Source organism: Macrobrachium nipponense, chromosome 1, assembly GCF_015104395.2.
Source record: "Macrobrachium nipponense isolate FS-2020 chromosome 1, ASM1510439v2, whole genome shotgun sequence".
NCBI classification, from domain to species: Eukaryota; Metazoa; Arthropoda; class Malacostraca; order Decapoda; family Palaemonidae; genus Macrobrachium; species Macrobrachium nipponense.
This window is the reverse complement of record NC_087200.1, coordinates 186,034,897-186,060,829: the sequence shown is the minus strand read 5'-3', so window position 1 is coordinate 186,060,829 and position 25,933 is coordinate 186,034,897. Positions and strand designations below refer to the sequence as shown.

The window sequence follows — 25,933 nt, the reverse complement described above, 5'->3', positions numbered from 1 at the left end:
TAGTATGTTGTCATATTGTTTGCTCTTTCTGATTTACTGTAGTGTACTTCATTACAAGTTTAGATGACTCTATGATTATCAATGTATTATAACAGTACACAAGAGAATATTTTAACATTCTAATCATCATAAAAATATTTAAAGTTTGAATTTCCTACGTACGCAACATGATGGCATGGAATGTGTGCGCGCATACATACCTACCCTATGCATTTATCATTTGGTTTGAAAAAATAAAAAATGAGAAAATGCATTAAAAACATAAATTAGAATATTGTAGCATAACACACAGATAAAAAATGAAAAGGATATGTGTTTTACTGTGCTTAGACTTGAACGCAAAGGATTTTGGTTTGAAAACATAAAGAATGAGCAAATACAGCAATAATACAAGCAAGAATATTATGTAAAGCATAAAACAAAATAGTGAAGGTATGAGCTGTATCATAAACATAAAATCACAAAACCATACACGATATATCAAGTCAGCTTTTCAGCTCTTCTTTTTTACTTCAAGTTTAAGCCATTGTAATGTAAATAATTGTCTCTTTGGTACTATTCCCTCCATTCCTCAGAGTTCAATAACCAGGTTGGAATGGCTCATCCACGAAATCACTCGGCCATAAACTCATGACAGAAATTTAGGGGTTCTGCCATTTAACATCTGAATTACAAACTATTACCTGCAGGAGTATCCTTCACTTCAGCATCTTTGCTCTTGCTAAAGATGCGCGACATGAAGCTAGATTTTTCTTGTGTTTTCTCAGGACTCTGATTGGCAGATGTTTGCTGCTGTCGAGAAGCCATCGAAGGACTGTTGCTAGAGCTGTTGTTGCTACTGCTGCTTGTATTTACACTGAAAAGTTACATAAAAAATTCCTGGGTTTACTTCATAGAATTGTACTGTACTCAAATTAACACTGGTTTACATCTTTCATGCATTGCATTGCGTGTACAAATAAACCCAATTTTCCAGCTGTAACTTTAAAAAACAGTCACTCTATGAAATCATATCCATCACATAAAAGTTACCCACTAATGAAAAACCCTGAACAGTAAAGTACCCTAATGATAGGAACAGACTTGTGCATTATTTGAAAAAAAAAATAAATAACCAATCACTAGGAAACAAACATCAATACATTAAATCACCTGACAAACTAAGTTACGTCAGGTGACATTGCAAAATGTATGGTAATCATTCTCATATCTGTAAGTGCATAGATTTCTATCTCATACAAAAAACATTTTAAACTTAAAAGAAATATTCTGTAAAAATACAGATCAGTTAATTACTCTAAAAATATATACACTGCAAATATACGTACACTGTAAAAAGGAGGTAAAACAAAAATAGATCATGTAGTTATGCAAATATTTACCTTGCACCTACAGAGGAATTCACACCCTGAGATGGCTTAACTACTTGTGAATTTGAAATTACATTTGTAGGTCTGGCAGTGGGGCAGGGACTTGATTGGGTACTGGAAGCTGCTGATGCTAAACTAACAGGAACTGAAGTGGATTTAGATACTCCTGTGTTGAAATAGAACATAAGCAAAAGATTACTTCAATTCATTGAACTGTAAAAACCTTGAAAAGGCAAAAAACTTCCTCGTTAAATTTTCAAATCAAGTTTTCTCACTGAATATACTTTACCTAAAGTGGCAGAGCCATTAACTGTAGCACTGAAATTAGCTGTGGCTGACATGTTATTAACAGACTGTGACTGAGGTATGGGAGTTGTGTTTGTTGGCGCTGAAACTTGAGCTGCAGGGGCCATGGCCTCTGCAACAGCCCGACGACGATCAGTTAGTTGATTTAGAAAACTGGGGATAAAGAAAGGAAAGACACAATAAGCATAGTGTTTTAACACTCTGTACTGAAAACATGGTATCCCAATGGCTTGACGGAATATTAATCTGCTTTAACTTTATGACTTAATGACTAGAATTGGTAACAAAAGCTTAATAGTACACTAATAATGAACTAAACCACATGTTAAGTACGAGACTGTAATTAAAAGCCAGTAAATAAAGTAATACAATATACTGTATTCATGTTACTGTGATGATCAGCATAACAATTGTTAAGAAATTTTTGTCAATTTCCCCAGCAACTACTACGTATTATTAAATAGTCTAGTATACTTCAGTTTTACAGGCTACACTTTTTATAATTCATGGATGAGTGGTTGCAAGGCATGGAACACTGCATCAAGGAACACTTAGTCAAGGAAGAGATCCTTTGAGTCTCTTCCAAACCATGTTTTCGTAATAAAAGAAAAAGGTGTACAGTGGGGCATCGCTTATTCACGGATCAGTATTCACGGATCCAGTTAATCACGGGTTTTTTCTTGGACCGTTTCTCATGTTACATCACTGGTATGAATCGCTGCATCACGGGTTTGTTGTGTTGCGTATGCGATGTTTTTCGGTAGGCTAACCCTCGGCCGTGGTCCGATAACTACCAACATTCATTTAAAGACTCATATAATGATATTAACTGACAATAAAGGTAATAAAACCATTCTCACCTAATATATTATTGTCCTATCTTCGAAATAAATAGCCTATTCAAGGTTTATGTACGACGTTCATTGGTAGGCTAAGCGTAGTTGCAGTGCGATAACCACCAGTACACAAACATTCACATTATGATATTAACTGACAATAAAGGTAATAAAACCATTCTTACCATATATATTATAGTCATATCTTCATAATAAATAGCCTATTCGAAGAATAATTCCACATCATTGCACTCAACTTATCGTCGGAGTGGCCAGCCACAAAATGTAAGCATATTCCTTTACGTACGAAAATGGTTTATGTATATATACGGTTGCGTTCAAAGCGACATTTTTTGTTTTGATAAACTTTTAGAAATTTTAAATAGTAGTGGTAGTGTAATTACAGTATAATAACATTAATGCTAAAATTAATTCGAACTTCATTATTATTTTGGCAGTATTCGTATATAACTTCTCTGAACAATGAAGTCATACAAACGCTATTTGTCATAGATTATCGTAAGTATTGCTGTTTGTTATTGGCGACGAAGCGTAAACGAAAATACATAAAAGCATTTTTTTACCTTATATATTATCGTCATATCTTCATAATAAAAGGCTATTCGTGGAGTAATTCCATATCAGTGAAATCAATTTTAATCTATGCGAGGCCAGCCAGCTGACAAAATGTACGTACGTATATGAAAATCAAATTATGGTAGCGTTCACAGCAAGATTATCTTTCGAAATTTTTATAGTACTATTCATGCTACGTAGTAATAATGTTTGGAATATACGTAACATTAATTTTCAATACAAAAGATCATCGTTATTTTGGTAGTGAATAATAGTTAGAATTATCATACATACACTGCATTGTTATGGTTTGTGACATAGAATCGACTTTGCGACTTCGTTCACTTTGATATTTTTAACGATACAATAAACTATCATTTGTACTACTAAAACCATCTTCACATAAGTACAATTTTTCGTAAGATATGTGTTGTTACAAAAGCTAGCTTATACATAAAAAAAAAGGCTTTTATAATTTAAGTCAATCTTAGATATACATATGTACCAAACTCCCATTGTGGGGAAATTTACTACTGTTTCCTCGGATATTGAAATACTTTAGCATCATTCAAACACTTTAATATAATAATGCATAAATACTAGGCTATACATATTTACATCGTATACAAATACTACATACAGTTATATACACATACTTTTATATACAAAATTAATCATATGAGTAGTGATCAGACGACAGCTGTGCACTGGACTACGTACGTACTACTTGGAAAGATAAAACAAACAAAAATTTTGTTGTTGTTAGTCGCCGGGATAGATTAAACATTTTTCCAGAGATTTAAAGAGCTGAATTTTGTTTTGAAGGTATGTCAACCGCGTTAGTAGAAATAGGTATCATCTTCTAAGGAATTTTTTCTCTTCTTTTTTTTGCGGAAGAATCTTCAAGCCATTTTTGCATTCGAAGTAATGAGAAGGAATCATTCTATTCTTTCATGAAATCAGTAAAATACTTACACTAATAATAAAAACTAAAACTACGTACTGTATGCAAAACACATACATCATCGTTAGCTTCGTGTGTGTAAACGTTCCATTCTAAGAAATTACAGAGTAGTATAACTAACACCTGATTGGTTGGTGGTAGCCATGGAGATCTGTTATCAATGACTGCCCTCTACTTCTGTTCTATTTATAGACATACGCCATGGATGGCACTAGGTTTGAACGTTACCATGTTCGTGATTTTCTGACTGCTGACGGCAAAAAATTACTCAATAATTTTCTTTATATATTATTCCTTTTGTGAAAACAATAATATAATATCGCGGTTGACATACCTTCAAAACAAAATTCAGCTTTTTAATCTCTGGAAAAAATGTTAATCTATCCGGCGACTAACAACAACAAAATTTTTGTTCGTTTATCTTCCAAGTAGTACGTACGTAGTCCAGTGCACAGCTGTCGTCTGATCACTACTCATATGATTAACTTTGTATATCAAAAGTATGTGTATAACTGTTAACTTTGTATATAAAAGTATGTGTATATACTGTATGTAGTATTTGTATACGATGTAAATATGTATAGCCTTAGTATTTATGCATTATATTATTAAAGTGTTTGAATGATGCTAAAGTATTTCAATATCCGAGGAAACAGTAGTAAATTTCCCCACAATGAGTTTGGGTGCATATGTATATCAAGATGACTTAAATTATAAAAGCTTTTTATGTATAAGCTAGCTTTTGCAACAACACATATCTTACGAAAAATTACTTATGTGAAGATGGTTTTAGCTAGTACAAATGATAGTTATTGTATCGTTAAAAATATCAAAGTGAACGAAGTCGCAAAGTCGATTCTATGTCATGTTTTTAACTTTAACGTATATTGGTATGAAAAAACACCAGTGTGTCGTAGCGATGCGTCATCAATATAGTGGTATGAAAATACCACATGGTGTTGTAGCGATACGTAATCACAAAGTACAAATCCTTTTTCCCGGACCATCCTCAGAATTTTACGACTCTTCAACTTCAAGATCGATATGGTAAAATATATTATTAGTCATACTTATTGTTAAAATTCACAAGTTGAAACTGCAAAACAATATTATATTTTGATTGTTATGTACATATATTTTTTGTGTTTTACGGAATGTTTGTTTTGAAATAATACCTATTAGTGAAACATATGGTATTTAATTGTCCCACTAATTTTTATTATAGGTGATCTTAATTATCTCACATTCATTTAACAGTATTATATTAATATTTATTTAAATAAACTGTAATTCAATAAAAATAACAATAATGAAAAACATAAAGGGAAAAAATGTTTTCTGGGCTCAGCTCGTGTCGCTGCGCGAAATATCTTTAATCTATTATTTCTAGGGTAAATGTACAACATACACTACCAGAATAAATAAATAAAGAAAAAGGTCAGTATAACTGACTCGCTCCAACACTCCCCAGCCCAGAGTGTCGGTATTGAACACTATGGCGAGTGAGACCACTACCACGAGCCAAAATGCCAATAGAATCCTCCCACTACAAAAAATCCCCAAGAGGGGAGCCGACCCACAGAGTGGCAGCACCTACTACTACTACTCCATCCCATGCTGCCGACTGCTGCGCCTCTGGTGGACATCCTTTTCAGTTAGCGCACACGATACACAGTTGCTTTTTATTTTCTTCTGCTGTTTTTGTGCCCTTTCGTTTGGATTTTATTACAATGGTAGCGTGCAGCCATCGCAGCAGCTAACGTTAAGTACTCAGTGTTTATTGCTATTTGGTTTTTTTTTTGTTTTTTTTTCCGGCCCTGAGCACGTATTTGCCGTTTTTTAGGTATAAAATACGATCTCTAGGTCGGAAGCATGGCAGCATGGTTCTGCCTCGTGATGGGTACGTTTCTGGGTCTCCCATACCCAGAGCATCCCGTCTGTACTTTGTACCTCTATTTTATTATCCGCTTTGTTTAGAGTAAGGTCTACACGTTTGTCATGCATGCATGTCTTTTACCTTATGTAGGCTTTTCCATCCAGAACCCTAGCCACGGCTCTTAGTATCTGGCATCGGCTAGCTTTGAAGTGGTAGACTTGCCTTCGGGTTAGTCGTACACTCCTGGATTTTTTCTCCCACTATTTGTTTTCTTTCTTTCATTTTATTATTCATTTTTATTGTCTATGTGATTTTCTTAGGTTAGTTAGGCGTCTGGCTCGCTTAGCCTAGGTCACGGCCTATTGTGCCTTTATGTTGACCGCTGGTCAGCTCGGTTCGCTTCCCGATAGCATCTCGCTGATCAGTTGGTTTTGTTTTAGGCTTAGTTGTTGTTCTTATCGCCCCGTGGTCACTATGTGATCACGAGGCAGCCAGACGCCTGTCCAGTCACCTTTCCCCCCTCCCGCTCTTCCATAGAGTCGGAGGGGGGTGGCTAGGCCTGCCATGCTCGCTCCGCATACCCGAGCCTGCCTCCCTCTCTCCCCCAGGCGGAGGGGGTAGAGGGACGGGAACAGACCCAGACTGGACTCGACCTCTCCGGCTCCGGGTCCGGTCCGGTCGGATGGGTAAGGTGAGGGGGTACTGGCCCTTTCCCCCTCTCCATTACTACTTCGTCGCTCCGTTACTAGCCGAGTCTGTATGCCCCCGCTCTTTCCCACCTTAACTAGGGCTCCATTTACCACCGGAGGCCTGGCATCATAGCGGAAACATGCTAAGTCTACCCCACGGGGTGGACCGGAAACATACAGGTCGGTCTTCGTCTAACCTCTCCGTTTCACTGAGTTAATCACTCCGCCAACGCACTGGACTTAGTCCGGTACGTTCGAGATTTTAGGTTTAAGATGTTAAGTTTACTTTAAGTACCTTAAACCATTCCCCCTCCCTTCTTTTCACCGGATACCTCCGGGGTTATAGCCTATTCAGGCTAGTAAGGGAGGGGCTATGCCCGAATTTTTTCCGAGCTCCGGCATGCAATGGAGTTCTTCTGTCCTTTAGCCTGTAAGTGATATTCTTTAAGATACTCATGTGTCTTTATTTCCACTTACAGACCACCAACTGTGAGCATCCGGGATGCGCCGCCACACTTCAGGACCCGTGTGGACACGAAGTTTGCCGGTCCATGCTCCATGCGCTGACTCCGCACGGGGGGGGGGGGGGGGGTGGGGGGGGGGGGGGGGACATCCAGGTCTGGTACCATGAGACGTGTACCATATGTTACGATCTGGTGAGCCAGCTTTTTAGACGGGGTAAGTATTCCATCTCCCCAACGGTAGCTGGTCCGCATCTGTTTTAGTGCTTAAGTTTGCATCAATTACTCTAACTTAAGGAAAATTCAAAGGGCCTTATAGCCCTATAAGTTTAAGTTATACTTTAAGTTATCTTTAGTTTTAAGTTATTCTTAAATCTAATTGATACCCTCTCTTCCAGGCGCCGGCAGTGAGGGATACCGCACTGGCAACCCTGCGGGCCTGGGTCGGCGGTTTTGGGAAGAACGCCGCCAAGGGTATGCCCTACATCCTGGAGAAAAGGTTGGCGGTACTAATCTTCCCCGGAGGCAAGGCGACAGGATACGTCGACCCAGCAGAGGCTGCCCCGACTATCGCCTTCATCCAGCAACAGCTGGCTGCCTCATTGACTGACCAAGGCCAGGATACTCCTCGGAAGTCGCGACGTTGGATATTAATGTAGAACCTATGGTAGGTGTAGGACGACCTGTTGGTCCGATGGTAGGTAAGGTGGACACCCAAGGGATACCCTTGGGCGTAACTGTTTCTTCTACTCCTGCAACCTCTCCATCCTTCCAAGGCTTTACGGTGATGAATTATATACTCCTCCTGGACGCTTTCGGTTAGACCCGACCCAAGGTCAAGGGTCAAGCAGTGAAATCCTTGACAAAGACATCGTCGTCGTCTAAGAAGACGACTTCGGTTCCTCATCCTCCTCTCGTAAGTCTCCGGCTAGGAATCCCCCGGAAGCAGACAGAATCTAAAGCTCTGGGTCCGGCTCTAAGTCCCCTCGAGGAGTATATCCTCCAAGAGAGAGATCTCACACTCCGGCTGAGTCGTCATTCAGTTCCGCTACCCTTGGTCCCAATTCAGAGCTACCCCTCCACCTCCGCAGCAGCTCCGGCTTTGGACTCCAATGCTGGCCTGTTACAACAGGTGGGCGACCTGGTTGGGTCTCTAAAGAGTAGCATGGAACAAATGATCTCTCGTTGTCGGATAGGATTACTTCTCAAGACTCCATTATAGCCGGACTGAGCCAAGAGCTCCTCTAGCCTCTCCTCCACCTTCCAATGCAGGTGGAGCCCAGCTTCGTCCCCCATTACTCCGACTAACCTACCGATCCGTTCTCGATAACAACACCCGTGGAGAGGTAGCGTCATACGCCCCCCCCCCCCCCCTTCCAGGACGGACTCATTTCTATACCGGAATTTGGAACTCGAAGGATAGAGGACTTCGAGTTCTAACCCGGAAGACCTTCATCCTCCGTTCATCGGTCTAACGCAAGGCTCACCGCCCTCAGCCATGATTCGAGATGATAGGGTACAAAGGAGACGGTCCTCTATTCACGTGACCAGGCTCAGAGAGAATGGCTCCAGGTGTTTAGAGGACATGGATTGTTCTAATTATGAAAATCCAACCCTTCAAGAGTCCCTTTACGATCTTCAGCATGGATGAGAGTACCCCGCTCCCTTTCCTGACTAAGATCGCGACATCTACCATTCCAGCGGCCCAGAAGGGGGACCCCATGCCTCAACTGAAGGAAGCAGATCCTACATCTCCGTTACTTCCTTCAGCCGGAGAATTATGGGGAAGACTTACCGAACACCTTCTCAGCTGGCAAACTCAAACCGGACTGTTGCTATGGAGCAGTTTGGTGAAAAGCTACCCAGGCTTCCAGATAGCCTTATTCAGGCTGAATTTGACGCTAAAAAAATCGCGATTAGCCAGATCGAGTTAATTCTATGGCTATGACCGAGGGTGGCCACCATAGCCTATGGTTCAGAGCCGCTTTTCAAACTTATGACCAAATCCCTGACTCTCAAACGGTACAGTCAGATATGTTTGAGTTTGCCACTGCTAGAACGAATTGTAGGAAGCATGTCCTACAAGAAGCAACCAATTCGGCACGAGCCGAATAGGTTACTCTCGTCAAGCATCTGGGGAGCAGAATCTCTTCCCAGAAGCGATGGTGAAGGAAGTCCAGTCAGAGGCTACAAGGTTGAACCAGAGCCTTAAGGACCGTTGGGGCATTACGGCTAGGAGGAGGCAAGATCTCGCAGCTAGAGGTAAAGGGCAAAGGAAACCCAGGAGTTTCCAGCCCTACCAGAAAAAGCAGCCACGCTTTTCTCAGCAAGTTCCGGTGGTTCCCTTAGTGCAAACAGCCTCCCAACCCTCCACTTCAAAGGCTCAATCACAGCCAATTTACGTGATCTCCCCTCCCCTCAGCCTCAGCCCTCCACCTCTTATTGCCATCTCTCCAGCTTACCAATCAAACCTTCGAGAGTCAATCTTCACAGAAGTATGACCGCTCGGGTAAGGGAGGCAGAGGTAAAACGTTCCTTTTTCGTGGGAGAGGATCGGGAGGTCCCTTTAATAGGGGAAAACACTTCAGAGGAGGCCGAGGAGGTTACCAGAACCAATGAAGAACTTCAGGTAGGAGGGGAGGCTGTTTCACTTTCGCCACCACCGGTGGAACTTCAGCAAGTGGGCTCAGAGCATTGTGTCAAAAGGCCTGGGTTGGAGCTGGTTGACGAACCCACCTCCATCCAGGCCTTTCCGTCAACTTCCTTCCAAAGAACTGACGGAGTATTGCGGAGGATCTCCTTCAGAAAGGAGCTATAGCGAGAGTCAAAAGATTAAAATTTCAAGGTCGCTTGTTCAGCGTGCCAAGAAACGGCTCACAAAAAGAAGAGTAATCTTAGACTTGTCCCGCTTTATTCAAAGAAACTTAGCCATTCGCTGCGACAAGTTCAAGATGCTCACGATCTCGCAGGTGCGGACCTTACTTCCCCGTGGGGCCGTCACCACCTCTATCGATCTTACAGACGCTTACTATCATATCCCTATTGCAAGACACTTCCGTCACTATCTAGGCTTTCAAGATAGGCGACCAGGCATTCCTCCTTCAAGGTAGTTCCTTTCGGGCTCAACGTAGCACCCAGAGTGTTTACGAAGCTGGCGGAACGTAGTTGTTCAACAACTCAGATCGCAAGGGGTTTATGGTAGTAGCGTATCTCGACGATTGGTTGATCTGGGCTTCAACAGTCGAGGAATGCAACAAAGCAACACTGAAAGTGATTCAGTTCCTGGAAATATCTAGGCTTCAAGATAAACAGGACCAAATCAAGACTCACTCCAGAGTCAAACTTTCAGTGGCTAGGCATTCAAATGGAATCTATCCTCCCATACTCTGTCGAATTCCATCGTCCAAAAGGAAGGAAATAGCAAAGTCCAGTCAAGCAATTTCTAAGTCACAAACTGGCTTCAAGAAGATCTCAGGAAAGGATCCTGGGTTCTGCTCCAGTTTGCATCAGTGACGAACATCCTAATGAAAGCCAAACTGAAAGACCTAACCAGAATTGGCGCTCACGGGCAAAATATCAGGTCCAGGGACAAATTGTCCTCAGTCCCTCTGATTCTAAAGAATCGACTTCGGCCGTGGGCGAAAGTCAAGAACCTATCGGTGTCAGTGCCCTTCAGTTTCCTCCTCCAGGGATCACTATCCACACAGACGCTTCATTCTTAGCAGTTGGGGAGGATATTCCCAGTTCAAAAAGGTTCAGGGAACGTGGTCACCTCCAGTTCCGTCAGTTTCCATAATAAACGTACTGGAGGCGATGGCACTGTTCTTTTGACTCTAAAAAGGTTACGTCCGCCAAAGTACTCCCACATAAAGCTAGTCCTGGACAGCGCAGTGGTAGTACATTGCATAAACAGAGGAGGCTCCAAGTCACGTCATCTAAACCATGTCATGGTAGCCAATATTCTCCCTGGCGGACAAGTTCAGCAGTTGGCATCTCTCCTCACCCATATAGCTGGATGAGAAACGTCATAGCAGATGCTCTATCCCGATCAGTTACCTCTAGAGTCGGAATGGTCACTGGACAACAAGTTCGTTCAATGGATTCTTCAGAGAGTTCCAGGTCTACAGGTAGAATCTCTTCGCATCCCAAGCGCAACCACAAACTCCCGTGTTATGTGGCCCCCAACCTGGACCCTCTGGCCTATGCCACGGGACGCCCTGGCTCTAGATTGGAACAACGGGAGAAGATTTATGTCTTTTCCTCCGGTGAATCTTCTCATGAAAGTGTTAAACAAACCAAACTCAGGACATTCAGGGTCAAGTGGCTCTAGTAGCCCCAGACTGGCCGAAGAGCAATTGGTAACCCCTCATCCTGGAACTGGGTCTCCGCCCTCTTCGGATCCCCAATCCCAAGCTCTCCCAGTCAGTACAAACGAAGACTGTGTTTCGCTTCCCTCAGGGATTCTCAAAACCCTAACTTTATGGATTTCATGAAGTTTGCAGCGAAAAGAGATGCGAATTATTGACCCTCAGAATATTCTCTTCTTGGAATCAGATAAGAGAGATTCAACTTTGAGACAGTATGATGCTGCTGTCAAAAGTTAGCAACCGTTCCTGAAAGAATCAGATATTAAGATCATGACAATCAATTCAGCTATATCCTTTTTCAGATCCTTATTTGAAAAAGGCTTAGCAGCTAGCACAATTACGACAAACAAGTCAGCCTTGAAAAAGATTTTTCAATTTGGGTTCAATAGACTTGACAGATTCCTACTTCTCGTCTATTCCCAAGGCCTGTGCTAGACTTAGACCTTCTGTAAGCCTACGTCAGTATCATGGTTCTTAAACGATGTTCTAAAACTGGCTTCAGAAACCAATAATGACACATGCTCATTTATAATGCTGTTAAGAAAAACCCTATTTTTATTAAGCTTGGCCTCAGGAGCTAGAATTTCAGAACTGTCGGCTTTAATCCAGAGATCCGGATCATATTCAGTTCCTTCCCACAGGGGAAGTGCTACTTTCACCGGAACGTAGCTTTTTAGCTAAGAATGAAGATCCCCTTGATGAGTGGGAACCATGGAAGGTACTACCCCTTCCACAAGATATATCTCTTTGCCCAGTTTCAACGTTACGAGCCTTTCTATCTAGGACCTCCTCATCCTCATCGGGTCCTCTCTTTAGAGAGAAAAGGTGGTACTTTATCTATTAAAGGCATCAGGCAACAAATCCTGTACTTCATTAAACAAGCCAATCCTGACTCTTTCCCAAAAGCACATGAGTCAGGGCAGTAGCCACCTCAATTAACTATTTCCAACATATGAACTTCGATGAGTTGAAAAAGTATACTGGATGGAAATCGCCGACAGTGTTCAAACGTCATTACTTAAAGTCCTTGGAAGCCCTGAAATTTTCAGCAGTTGCAGCGGGTAACATAGTTCCCCTGACTCTGACTAATCCTTAGTAGAAGATTCAGTCCTCCTTTCTACCTGCCTCACCCAACAGTTCGTCTATTCCTGCCTTGTTCATTTACGATCACCTTGTGTCTTAGCTGCCTTGATGATGATATAGTGTGTTCCCTTATTTTTTTGCTAGGGACACTCACATTTGTGATGATTACTGATCTCCTGGATGTCATCTCCTTATTTTTATGCTAGGAGATACATCTTATTATAATGGTTACGGGTTTTGTATATTAAGTCATATACATTCTTTTATATTTTATTATTGTTGAGTTCGTTTTATTCAACTTGTATTTTATTGCTTTACATTGTTTTGATACATAAGCTTTACACAGATACCATTGTTGTACATATATGATATTTCTCCTGTATATATGTATATTACCTTAAGTTAAGAATAAATATTATTAGCATTAAGTATAAGTAAGTAATATTTCTATTTGTATCACTGTGTATATGTATCTTTATTAGGCAATTATATTGATTTATTTTTATTTTATCTTTTATTTGAGACTTCCTTTATATTTTTGTTGAATTCTTTACAATCTTGTCTATTTCTCTGGTACGATTTTGCGCAGCGGACACGAGCTGAGCCAGAAAAGGGATTTGACGTAAGGAAAAATCTATTTCTGGGCGATTGGCTCGTGTCGCCAGCGAAATCCCGCCCTACCCATCCCATCGCCAAGATTGTCTGCTAACTTCAGGATGGCCACCAGAGGCGCAGCAGTCGGCAGCATGGGATGGAGTAGTAGTAGTAGGTGCTGCCCACTCTGTGGTCGGCTCCCCTCTTGGGGATTTTGTAGGGGAGGATTCTATTGGCATTTGGCTCGTCGTAGTGGTCTCACTCGCCATAGTGTTCATACCGACACTCTCTGGGAGGGTGAGCGAGTCAGTTATACTGACCTTTTTCTTTATTTATTTATTCTCTGGTATGTGTTAGTACATTTACCCTAGAAATAATAGATTTAAAGGATATTTCGCTGGCGACACGAGCCAATCGTGCCCAGAATGATTTTTCCTTACGTCAAAATCCCTTTTTGCTGCAGTAGTGGTGTTTGTTTGATTATGCATCTGACCTCACATTTCCGAAATCTTGAAAAATTCCAAAACCGAAACATCGGAATGTGTGTGTACTGCACATTTTTTTAAACACGCACACAATGTCTACACATTTACTGCAAATTACAGTACGTACGTATTTATTCCTGAAGAGAGAGAGAGAGAGAGAGAGAGAGAGAGAGAGACCGAGAGAGAGAGAGAGAGAGAGACGAGAGAGAGAGAGAGAATGATTAAGTGGACTCCAAGGCGTGTTATTTTTACAATTATTTTATTATCTTGGGATAATCATAATTGAGATTTTCTATTCAATTCTCGAGATTAATAAGAAAATTACCGTAAATTGACTAGCATCAGCACACATCTCAATGACTCGGCCATTAGCAGGCTAAACCACCAACCTTATGAACTTGCATGATACATGAGATACATGACAAAACACCAAAAACCACTGTTTATGGTGAAATTAGGGGGTCGCGACCGATATGGGAGATTGCACGTTATTCGAGTATATACGGTATGTGATTTTTTTTTAGCCTTTATGGAACAAAATCTAGCAAGAAATTGCATTCCCAGTTGGCAACACTGGCCTACAAACGTTGTTTGTTGTTGTTATGAAATGTGGTGTGCGGCGCGTTCTTTAAATTGCACCCATATAAACGAGTAATTATGTGGCATCCAAAAGCCCTGATTCTTTTACTCTTATGGGAAAGACGCCTAAAGGTCAGATGAAGGTTTTTTACGTGGAATATACTAGTATTAACGTGTTGTGACGAAGGGAAGAGATGTTTTTCGCTGCATACTGTTGTAGCATTATCGTTATTATATTACTGGATTGCACTGCAAAATCGTCGCCATCTTTTATCAACATAGATTGTTGGTGAGTACCCATATGATTTACATATTTTGATAGTTCTCTTACCACTCATCCTCTCTTTCCTTGTAAAAAAAAAGAGGCCCACCATGCGTTATGTAGGCTTCTAGCTGTAATCCCTAGGCTAGTAGGCTACATATGACAGTAGTACATATACTACATTTATTTATTTTAAGGCTAATTTTGTACAATAACTTTAAAACTGTTTTGATTTTAGTTTTAGGTGATAGTTGAAAACATATTTGGTGTTTGAACTAAAGTAGGCAGTTATAAACATTGGAATAGTGGTCTTGGGTGGGTTACTATTAAGTAGGTCAGGAGTTTTAAGCAATTTTTGAGGGGGGTATCAGGATAACACGGGTATTTACTTATCACGGGGGGGTTCTGGGCCCTATCCCCCGTGGATAACGAGGCCCCACTGTACAGTGGAACCTCAACATACGAAAGTCCCTATGTACGAAAAATTCAGGTTACGAAAGCAAAGACGAAGATTTTTTTGCTTCTGTGTACGAAAATAATTCAGGTTGCGAAAGGGTAAAGTCCAGATTCGCCCGGGCCACTGAGAACAATTTTAAAACTGGTGTGCCACCAACTCAGTAGACTCCCCAACCTCCTCCCGCTCTCCCATTGGTTCCTGATGCTAGTCACCGCCATAAGATCCTGATCTCCTATTGGTCAGCATCCTGTCCCCATCATGCCTCTATGTAAAGGCATTCCTTTGACCATTTTTTGCGGCAGCATTATTGTAAACACCTGGAAATCCTTTGTTCACATATACGTATTTCGTTTGTTAACGTAAATTCGTGTTAGTGATTTCGCTTTCGTTGTACTGTAAGTTACTTTATCATGTTGTGTGTGAACTTAATGACTACGTTATTAGCCATGGGTCCCAAGAATGTTGCTGAAGTTCACAGAAAGAAGAGGATGTTTTCTATGGAGACAAAGATGGAGATAATCTAGAAGTGTTAATGCTTTCTGCCATTTGTTAATGTATTTCGTAAAGTTTACTGTTAATGTTTTCTGCCATTTTTTAATGTGTTTCGTAAAGTTAAGTGTTCATGTTTTCTGCCATTTGTCCTCCCACTCTGTCACCACTTTTGGACATCACCTCACTCAAAAGGTAAGGTTCCACATTTTACTACATATATACATACATGCACACACAGTATTTTCTGTACCCTGTACACTAATAGACTTTATTTACAGGTACAGTAACGGTTAGGTTAAGTGTTGAATAGCCCAAATTGTTGTATTTCCTTGTTTATTGGTCAATTTAGCTTTATTATAAAATTTACTGTGGTGTTTTTGTAGGGCTTGGAACGAATTAGGCAATTTACATGTAAAACGTAGTTCTGGATACGAAAAAATAAGTTTACGAAGGCCGCTTCGGCACGGATTAATTTTGTAACCTGCGGCGCTACTGTACATCAAATTGTATTTACATATAAATTGTCCTCTGGACTGATTGTAGATTAGTGTATGTGGTTAGGTAGCAACTGATACAATAAATTATTGTTCACAGGAATACAGAGGTAACCTGTGCTAGTTGTGGATTGCTTATAAATAAAAGATTAGAAAATAAATTGAGGTTAAGTAGTAACTGTATGATTTACTCCCCAAAACTGCTTAACTGGGTCACTGCTCCTTCACGATACATTCAACTCCTTTTGCATAAAAGTTTTGAGTTTAAAATGTGATGGTTGTTGTTTATAAGCATATTGAATATTTAAGTTATGTTTTATTGACAAGGTTAGGAGGAGGGGCACAGAGTTGCCCTTGAACACCTCTAGATTTTTTTACTCGCCCTTGTACAAATTTCACCATCATCCGATGGGGTCCTGGCTTTATTAATGTGGATAACTGAAGGATCACTGTACTAAATTCACTCACTGGGGAAGATGGATGAAGAGATATGTGATATAAAGAAAGTAACAAAACCCCTTTGATAAAAGTAAAGCTGGGAATGAAGACGAAGATAATGTCAGAGGCAAAAAAATATTCACCTAAAAGAACAATGGCATCCTTTTCTTTTTACCAATGATGCTGCTCAGCACCACGACCTTTCTAGGTTATGTAGCGTAATAAGCAAAATAACACGTTAGTATATCATACGAGCACATACGTATCAAATGTCAAAATCTGCAACAGATAATTTCTGAAGACTTACATGTCATAATTAGCATCATCACTCTCCTGATAAACCTCAAGCTCCTGAATCGTAGCTTCAATTTCTGATGTATTTGTTTCTAACTGTCGCAGTAGTGTTACTCTCTGTAGCTGCAGAAATGGAAGATTGAAAAACTTGTGGAGCAGCTTAAGTCCAAAGCCATTTCTCATGGAGGATTCTGCATAACGAATATCGGCCGCTCCTTCAGGTCTGGGAAGGGCACAAAAAATTTGTATTCAGGATACTGTACTTCTGTTTCACTACTATTTTACTATAAAAGAAAATACCCAAATAGTCTATTTCAGAACTTAACATATTGAATAGTACGTAATTATTTTTCAATTATGGCTAATAAATTAACTTTGCATTGTAATGAAATTCATTTTACCCAATAAATATATTTAGGCTATCCTTCACCATATTCTTTGCTAAAACCCTAAGCAGAAGAAATTTCAAGGAATGGGTACTTGTACATACTCTTAAAATACTTGGTGAAAACATGTAATCACTACTGGCTATTCATAATCACATTAATTTTTTCATGCAATCCCATTGGCACTTACATATAAGTACTCATATCAGTTACATATAATCAGGCCATATTGAGGTCACCAAACTGTCACAAATGCTTCAGTCCCATTCAATAAATAAAAAGGGAAAGAAATCAGTACTATGCATGTGTGAGGAGATCGTCAGGTCCTGAACAGATCTCTGGATAAATTTTCTTGTTGACCCATTCAAGAGCTGTGAGAAATAACAGGGCTGTGCAGAAGCAACTCATAACATAAGTACTTTAATGAGTTGGTATGATAAAATTAATTCTTTTCTCAAAAAATAAAATTTTCAAAACAAGGGAATAACTTATAATTGCGCAGTTGAGACCTCTAGAATCCATTAGACAGCTTCTTTGGATCACCCTATGTATCACAACTCATGTCTTTCAAATATAAACAAGAATGCAAAAGTTGTCTTTGTGACAGAAACTATAAATTGCATAGTTGGTACAACACCTCAGGTTGAAATCTAGTACAGGGATGAGGTACTCTAAGAGGCGAAAAATACATAAAGGGCCAGCACTTAATCATTCAATCGTACCAGGCGCAAACACCCAAGTTTGTCATAATTTCATTATGGAGAATGAAAAGTTTCCCAACATGATGAAGATGAAGAATCAACTAACAGAGGATCTTATCTGAAGTTAATAACTATGTACCTGTCCCACTGCTACCATAAAATTCAATAACCACAGGTCTAACAATCTGTACCATATCCATATATACTTGGGTGCTATAATTACACTGACACACAATTTTGCTTAAGTTAAGTATATCTTAGTTTTACCAGACCACTGAGGTGATTAAGAGCTCTCCTAGGGCTGGCCCGAAAGATTAGATATTTTTACATGACTAGGAATCAATTGGTTACCTAACAAAGGGACCTACAGCTTATTGTGGGATCCGAACCACACTGTATTGAGAAATGAATTTCTATCACCAGAAATAAATTCCTCTGGTTCCGTGTTGGCTGAGCCGAGAATCGAAATTCAGACCACTGCATTGGTAGCCGAGCGAGAAATCCACTCGGCCAACGTGGAACTAATTTTGCTTAAAAATTAGAGTTTGCTTCACAACACTTATGAACCGTAGTCTAGGGGAGATTCTCAGGAATTCTGCCTTACCTGTACACAGACTAGAAAATTATGGTCAGTGGGTAGCAATACCATCCCAGAGATTAAAATAATGCTTTACAACATTGCCTCTTACCTTGCTCCATAAAGGAAGGATGGAGAGAGTATGTTTTCAGACTTCCTTAGATAGGTGCTTGGTTATGTTGCTTACCTGCATTAAGGGGGCCGGCCGGAACCTCTATATATGGAGGTATAGGGCGAAAAATGCAAAGTCATGAAAAAATTCATGGAGCTTCATATGGCAATTGAGAATACGTATACGAAATATTTCGTCAAAATTCCTCTTACTTTCTTAGTTACAGGGTAATTAGTTAACGTAACTCAATAAGCCTAAAACATTGATCCGTACAAGAAAATGCAATATTTCTTCTATTATCGTAAATTTTGATAATTATTGTCAAAGAAATTGGGAGAAATGGCATCTGTAGACATTCCCCGAGTCGAGAAGGAGACTTCATTCAGCTACCAACTCCAGTTCCGATTTAGTGCGATAACAGACGTCAAGTAGTCTACACGTTACATTTCACGTCTGACTTTCGCCTGCTTTCACGTATGTTTATGTATGTTTCGGCAAGAATTTCATTATGCTAATGAGGAAAAGACAAGGGAAACATCTCGCTAACATACAGACGAAGAAAAATCGCTCAAGTATTATACAGAATACCATCAATATATTGCGTAGTAAAAGTGAAGAGAGAGAGGGTTGCTTAGTAACGCCCCCGTCTTGCTTGACAGCACACGTCACACTGTGCCTAAGGCTACGCTCTTTGAGCAAAGAGATCTTCATTTATGATAAATAACAAAGTTTTGTTTTTTTAATACCCAAAATGGAATATGAAATTCATAATAATCATGATTTATTAAATTGTCTTTGTAAAAAAAGTGTACGCCTTCGAGTTTCACCTCTTGACATTCTCTTGCAATTACGTTTGTTTATCTTTGTTTCGGGCAAGAATTTCATTATGCTAAAGAGGAAAATACAAGGAAAACATCTCGCTAACATACAGAAGAAGAAAATTCGCTGTAATAAGCAGAGTTAGTGAGGGGAGAGAGGAGAATTGCGTAGGAAGGAGTGCCCCATCTTGCCTCAAGCAGTGCCCCAGGCTGCGATATATGAGCAAAGGGATCATCATTTATGATTAAATTATGATAAAATAAAAATAGTTTTGGTTTATTAATACACAAAAAAAAAACAAATATACATTCATAATAATCATTATTTATTAATATTGTCTTTATAGAAATACGAAGGAAAACTTTGAACGCCCTTATCTCAAAACTATACTTATTGACCTTCAAAATCTATCTTCTCACTTAGTTTTAAAGCTATAACATTGGAATTTGGTATATAACTCAGAAAGACATTATAGAACAATCAAATAGAGCCCTTTTTTCCCATTTTGTTTCGTATTTTTTTTTGTATAAATCTCTGATTTTATAGGGTTTATTTTTTTGACCATATTGAAAAATTCATATCTAAGCAACAAAAAAAAATGACTTTTAGAAAAAAAACTCTCCATTCGATTGGAGGTCTACATCAGGTCTATATGGTAGTAATCCCAGGTCTTAATATAAATATCAAGGGAGGAGATAGAATTTGAAAAATGGTTATTTTCGGGATAAATCGCCCTGGCGTCACAAAACCGAAGGTCAGAGGCAAAAATCATATGCGGTTTGCAGATGTCCCAAGTCACCTTATTAAGTGGTATGAATATCAAAGTCCTGTCCTTAAAAAAGGGCATTAGCCGGCCGGCCCCCTTAAACAGACTACCATGAACATGGGTTGGACTGTCAACACCCAAGAAATTAGCAAAGAAGGGGAACAGACTTGGCATCCATGAACCTTAGGCTAGATGCTGATCCAAAAGGTGCTAAATACTACCTGAAACCAAAGTTCCACCTAAAAGGAAGTTAAGAGTAACTCCAGACTTAGAGAACTAAACTAGGTCTTCCCTCTCATTTGGGAAATGCAAAAATTTGCCTTAAGGCCACAGAGTCACAAAAGGAAGATGTAAAAATTGCTTCTAGCTGGCCAGCATTAATGGAAGGAAGCAGTGGAAGACTGATACATCTGGGAAGTCACTATGCAAGATTCCAATCATTCTATAAAAAAATTTCTAGGTAAAAGAACTAAGCAAATCTATGAACGAAATGAATGTGATTTAACACCATTCAAATATCATAAACAGGAATGACTGGATGGTAGTCATAATCTTTGGGAAGGTTAAATGAGATGAAACAATAGCTGATCACCTAACTCTGAAGTTATGTTAGTCAAATGGATAATAATTAAAGGATATCTGAATGATCAGGCAGGTGAGAAGCATTCTATTCTTTCTACAGGTCTAGAGAAAAATTTATCCTGGCTCCTCTAGAAAGAAATCCAAATGATAAAATAAAGCTGTCAAAAGGAGCCTCTAGCATGCAATTCACCAAGGGGAAAGCCACAGTAAGGGGGAGACTAAATTTCCTTTCAAAGATTGCAACCCTTCCTAAGTCCTAAAATAGGGAAGAGAATGAGGTTACAGGCACAATGAGGAAAAAAAAACAGCATATGAGAACAGTACTCCTCTTACAGGTAACAGGATTGCAATGGACTGCACCTCCAGCACCATCCAGAATCCAAAAAACCAAATCATAATGGTTGTTGCAGGAGCACAGACAACCAGGAAGGAAGAAATCCTGAAAGCACTAATAGGTACAGTGCGTCACTGACACTGTGACACAGACTTACATTGGATCTGACCTTAGAGAACTTTTTCAGCACCACTAACAGTGTTTTACAGTGCCATAACTTAAATTTGCATGAAGTTATGTTTCTGTTAAGTGTCATTGATGGGTGCTAACAGCAAGAATAGGCCTCAAGTTAAATGGCACTGTAACTTGATCAAGTTGCAGTGGCGTTATAGCACCAATATCTGTGAGACACCGACTTACGGCAGAAATCAACTCACAGCACAGCACTGGAACGGATTCCCCCTTGCCGTAAGTCGAGGACCTACTAGGAAAGCGTTAGAGAGAGAGCTGTTTCTCTGCAAGACCAAAAAGAAACATGAGTATGCACATGCGCAAACTCATGAACCACAGAAGGAAGGCTTAGATGAAGTGTGTTGGGACTCCCCTCCTGATCTCTTCAAATATTCCTCAAAGGCAACAATGCAGATCTGGTCAAGGTGGGGGGAACAATTCTGAATTGCCATTATAAGTCTCGCTGAAAATCAGTTACAAACACTCCCAACTACGTACACCAAAAGCATTACTCAATAATCTAGTCCCAATGGATCAAGACTTGTCTCTTCTACAGGAGAATAGTTTCTCAAGGAGTATCTGAAAGGATAACTCAGAAAAGACAAATAAATCCCTGAAACCCTGCCATAAAGTCTGGAAACAAATCAGGAAGGAGAGGGCAAGGATAAGATCATATTCCTATATGCTTCTCTGGTGAAGTTTATATGAACAAACCTACCCTGCAGAAAAAAGTACCTTATGAGACAATCTCATATTTCAAAATTTTGGTTTCTTTACCATATAAATTCCAAGGCCTACTTACAGGCAATGGTTTATATCTTGCAGAAGCAATTGTACATAGAGGTTGCCAGAAAAAATAGCAACAAAAACATTAATATAATGGTATCCTTTATATGCTGAATATATACCAACAAGACGTTTTGACTCAACACAGCCAAAGAAAAAGCGGATGACCTGCAGTGGATCAAGTTCACCTACCACCCCAACCACACACACAGCTAATTACATGCTGCAGTAATCAACACAGCTACCACTGTGGAATGAACCTATTATAAGTTTGCATTCTCAGAAAAACTGAAAATTTTAATTCTGCCTGATAATGACTTACAAGTTTTTTGATTACATATTGTTAAGGTCTTTACAAAAGTCTTTGTTACATGTTAAATATAAATACTACAATGTAAATGCATGCATAAAAAATCTGACAAATTTTTTATTAATTTGTATTTTTTATTGCTACCATACCTGAGGTCTTAATAATAGAATAAATCTTCTGGGGCCATCTGGAAACGGGTTAACAACAACCAAATATTGTATATGTGTAAGAAATCTTTGGCGTCTGGCATCTAAAGCGCACATGAGGTGGAAGCTGGTCAGAGACTACGCTTGAACCCTGTGATGCATCTAGTCTTTCTTCCAACCCAGGATTACAAGAGGGGTGGCTAGAAGTGGGCAGTCAATGCTAAGACCTTGGGTTTATTGGCTTTGAGAAATACAAATTAATTAAAATTTGTCATTTGTTCATATGCAGAACAGACCTTTGGTCTTAACCATAGGATAGACTCATAGTTGGAGGGAAGTACAAGAATCCTGAACCAACTAACCAGAGTTTCAGCACACCTGACCACTTTAACAAGAAATGAGAATTCTAAAGAAGATGGTTTAATCCTGTGAAAAGTTAGATAAATGGTTATCTAAAACTCTGTCTACTGGGAGAAATACAGTGTAACATGTCCAGATTCACTGCATACATGGAAGACAAAGAGAACTTTATCTGTTCAAGCAACAAACCATATTGGCCAAAACAAAGGGTTTGTCATCACTCCTCAATACCCTTGCTGGAGAGAGGAGTATATGCTACTAAGAAGCAGATTTGTATGTTGTATGGAACACAAAAAAAGTGCTGTAACAGTAAGGCTGCCAAACTCGCCTGCATCAAGCCAGTTCCAGCGTATGATGTGTCTTAATCTTCAACCCACCCGTAGAAATGAAGGGAAAAAAGGGAAAGAAAGAGACCAATCATCTCACTCATTCTCTCTTCCACATAATAACCTTAGGCATGATACAACTATTCTGCCAGGGGCACTAGATGAGCTACACAACTTGTTGGGCAGCCACCACCAAACCCAAGGAAAACGTGTCCAAGGACCTATGGGCAATATCCTTCAAGTAATAAAAAGTGAAAGCAGGTGCCTTATGGCACTGATAACCAAAACTTGTCCTTTTGTGGCGCCATAAATCACCGATTTTATGGGACTAGACAAGTGCCATAAAACCAGATCGCCGATAACCAAATCTACCGATAACCAAGTCTACCGATAACCGGGGACTGCTATTCTATTCTGTGGAAAAATCACTCTTGGGTATACCGGCCCATAAGCTTTGTTTCATTTGTATACAGGCTAGTTCCCGATTATCAGCAACCTCGATTATCAGCAATCCAGTTTCATGGGGCCTATCTAGTGATGAAAATCACTGAAAATCAGTGATTTTCAGTGCCAATGCATAACTAAGTGAGGCGCCATTAACCACTTATCAGTGCCAAAATCCAGTTATCAGCAATTTCTGCTTATCATCAAGCCATCGGAACAGAACCCGGCAAGTCTTGTCAGTATCACTTTTGTAAATACAGTGATGCAGATACAAACTAGCACTGAAATTAACTGTTCTATGGGTCTTCCTATAATTTACAATACAAGAGCAGCTACAAACAGTCAGGTCATATTCATATTTCACAAAATACATTAGCCATTAGTATAAACCTTACATATTAAAGGCACCTTTTATGCAATAGAATACCAAATAACTCACCTCTCTAAGGATTCAATGAAGAAACGTACATCATCCTCAGTTACAACTCGATGATGGCCCATGTCACGATGATTGGCCAAGACAAGCACAGGTATGTGAGTGGGGACATTTTGGACTTCACGCCGAACATATTCAAATGTCCTAAAACATACATACAAATTAAAAAGTATTTGCATCATAACATCCCTTTGCCATTTTTTAATTGCAAAAAATAATATACAACTACTGTAATACTGATGACAGTGGTCAAATTAAATTGACAATAAAAATTAAGTAAAAAACACAAACATGCCTACTGCAATGATGCCTTTAACTAACGACAGTGAATGTGCACTGATTAGTCTTGTATATTCAGTAATTTGACATATGTTATAAGGTTAAGACAGTACTAAATGACTGCACATAAACTCTGGGCTTTTGGGGGGTCAAAACTTTGTCATGGTAAAATGCACTTCATTCTAGTTACTGCTCATGAGCTTGGAAATCATTTTCTTTTATGAACTGCAATTTACTGTGGTATTTTAAAAAATTAAAAACAATAAAACTATATAATCAAAACATTAGCCAAGAAACTAAATTTCTGTACACATGTAAACAAACCTACATTCATATATGTAAAAGGTTTTAACATAGGAAAAATGACATTTTTATGATAAAATAAAATTTTATATAATACTTATCCAGTAATTACTTAGCTAACAATTTCTTGCCTCGGCAGCTTGAAGATTAAAAAATTCACGGGCAACGCTTCACAGATCTAGTGCAGGCGATAGGACCCACCCACCAATGGGAATACCAAGAACTACTAGCAGACCATTTCATTCGATTTATGCCATATGTCCATCAGTGGAAATGTGGGAGGGCTCTGCCATAATTACTGGGTAAGTATTGTATAAAATTTTATCTTATCATAAAAATGCCATTTCTATATAAGTAACTTACTGAGTAATTACTTAGCTGATGCCACATTGAAGAAGGTGGGATATATGGACATATACTCTAAAACATTAAGTGATACAATGAATTTTTATAGAAAGAGTTGCTAGCATTGAGTACAATGCTTGTGGTTCTTGACTACTTAAGAAAGCCTGCAGTAGCAATCTGCCTCCGATTGTTGCTCAACTTAATGTGTAGCAGTGTGGCGGTAAAGCCAGGAGTGCATGTACTTAAGTGGGAGCTACCCACCAATGTCTACCAAAGCATTAGTGGAATTTATGTAGCTCAAGGAGTTATCCGATAGCTAGCAAAACTTTATAAGGTGCCCTTGCCCTGGGCACAGCACCACAAAGAAAATAACCAGATATAGCCAGATACACTATCACCTGCAGTGAAATAAAACCACAACCCATCCACTGAGAGTGGTGAGTGCTCTAGGTACTTTGTACCCCCTTGACTCCCTAAAACTCAACACCTCATAACATGGTGGAGAGAAAGTCCAAGAATATCTTATGCTTCCTTCCGCAGTCTCGTGCTAGTTACTGATAATCAAAAGGTACTGTCAAAAGATATTTACAGTTTCTTGTAAAACAATTGAAAAATGGACATAAGGGACAAGAAGAGTCTGAAAGTTAAAGAGGAGGGAAAAAACTTTTCTGACATCTTTAGCTTTCAGTCAAAAGGAAGGCAAAATGCCCCCTAAATCTGAGAGTATCTTAGAAAATAAGTCCATTACGAGTATATAGAACCAGACATTCTAAACAGAAGACGAGACTAGATCTAGCCATAACACCTTAGGTTATGGATGGCCATTGAACCACAGATTCTTTTCAAGTAAAACCTGAACATCTCAGCTGGCCAGAAAGATCCCTATTCGTCCTCAGATCTGGTGAGCACTGTTGGGTAGTCAAGAGACCGAGCTGGCGCCAGGCTGTTGTTGGAGCCAGAAGTTTTAATCAGAGGACAACAGCAGCTCTTACCATCACTCTATAGAAAAGGATGGCCGCAAACTTCCGTTTTCTTCCAGGTAATACCAGAACCCTCCAACTTTACAAGCCACTCTTTATTCTTCCTCAAAGTTAGTGAGCGATTCTGGGCACTCAAGAGACTGAAGG

At 39.6% G+C, this 25,933-nt stretch overlaps 1 protein-coding gene across 1 annotated transcript; it reads right to left on the bottom strand.

The window, feature by feature from the left end:
* Window positions 1-654: 654 nt before the first annotated feature.
* Window positions 655-24,023, bottom strand: LOC135220319 (rab-like protein 6; the record flags this gene model as incomplete). Its single annotated transcript, XM_064257558.1, is given in 5 exon segments — window positions 655-856; window positions 1,383-1,536; window positions 1,660-1,829; window positions 16,637-16,846; window positions 23,883-24,023. Coding segments are annotated over 5 exon segments (862 nt in total), but the record flags the coding sequence as incomplete, so codon positions are not given.
* Window positions 24,024-25,933: the final 1,910 nt, after the last annotated feature.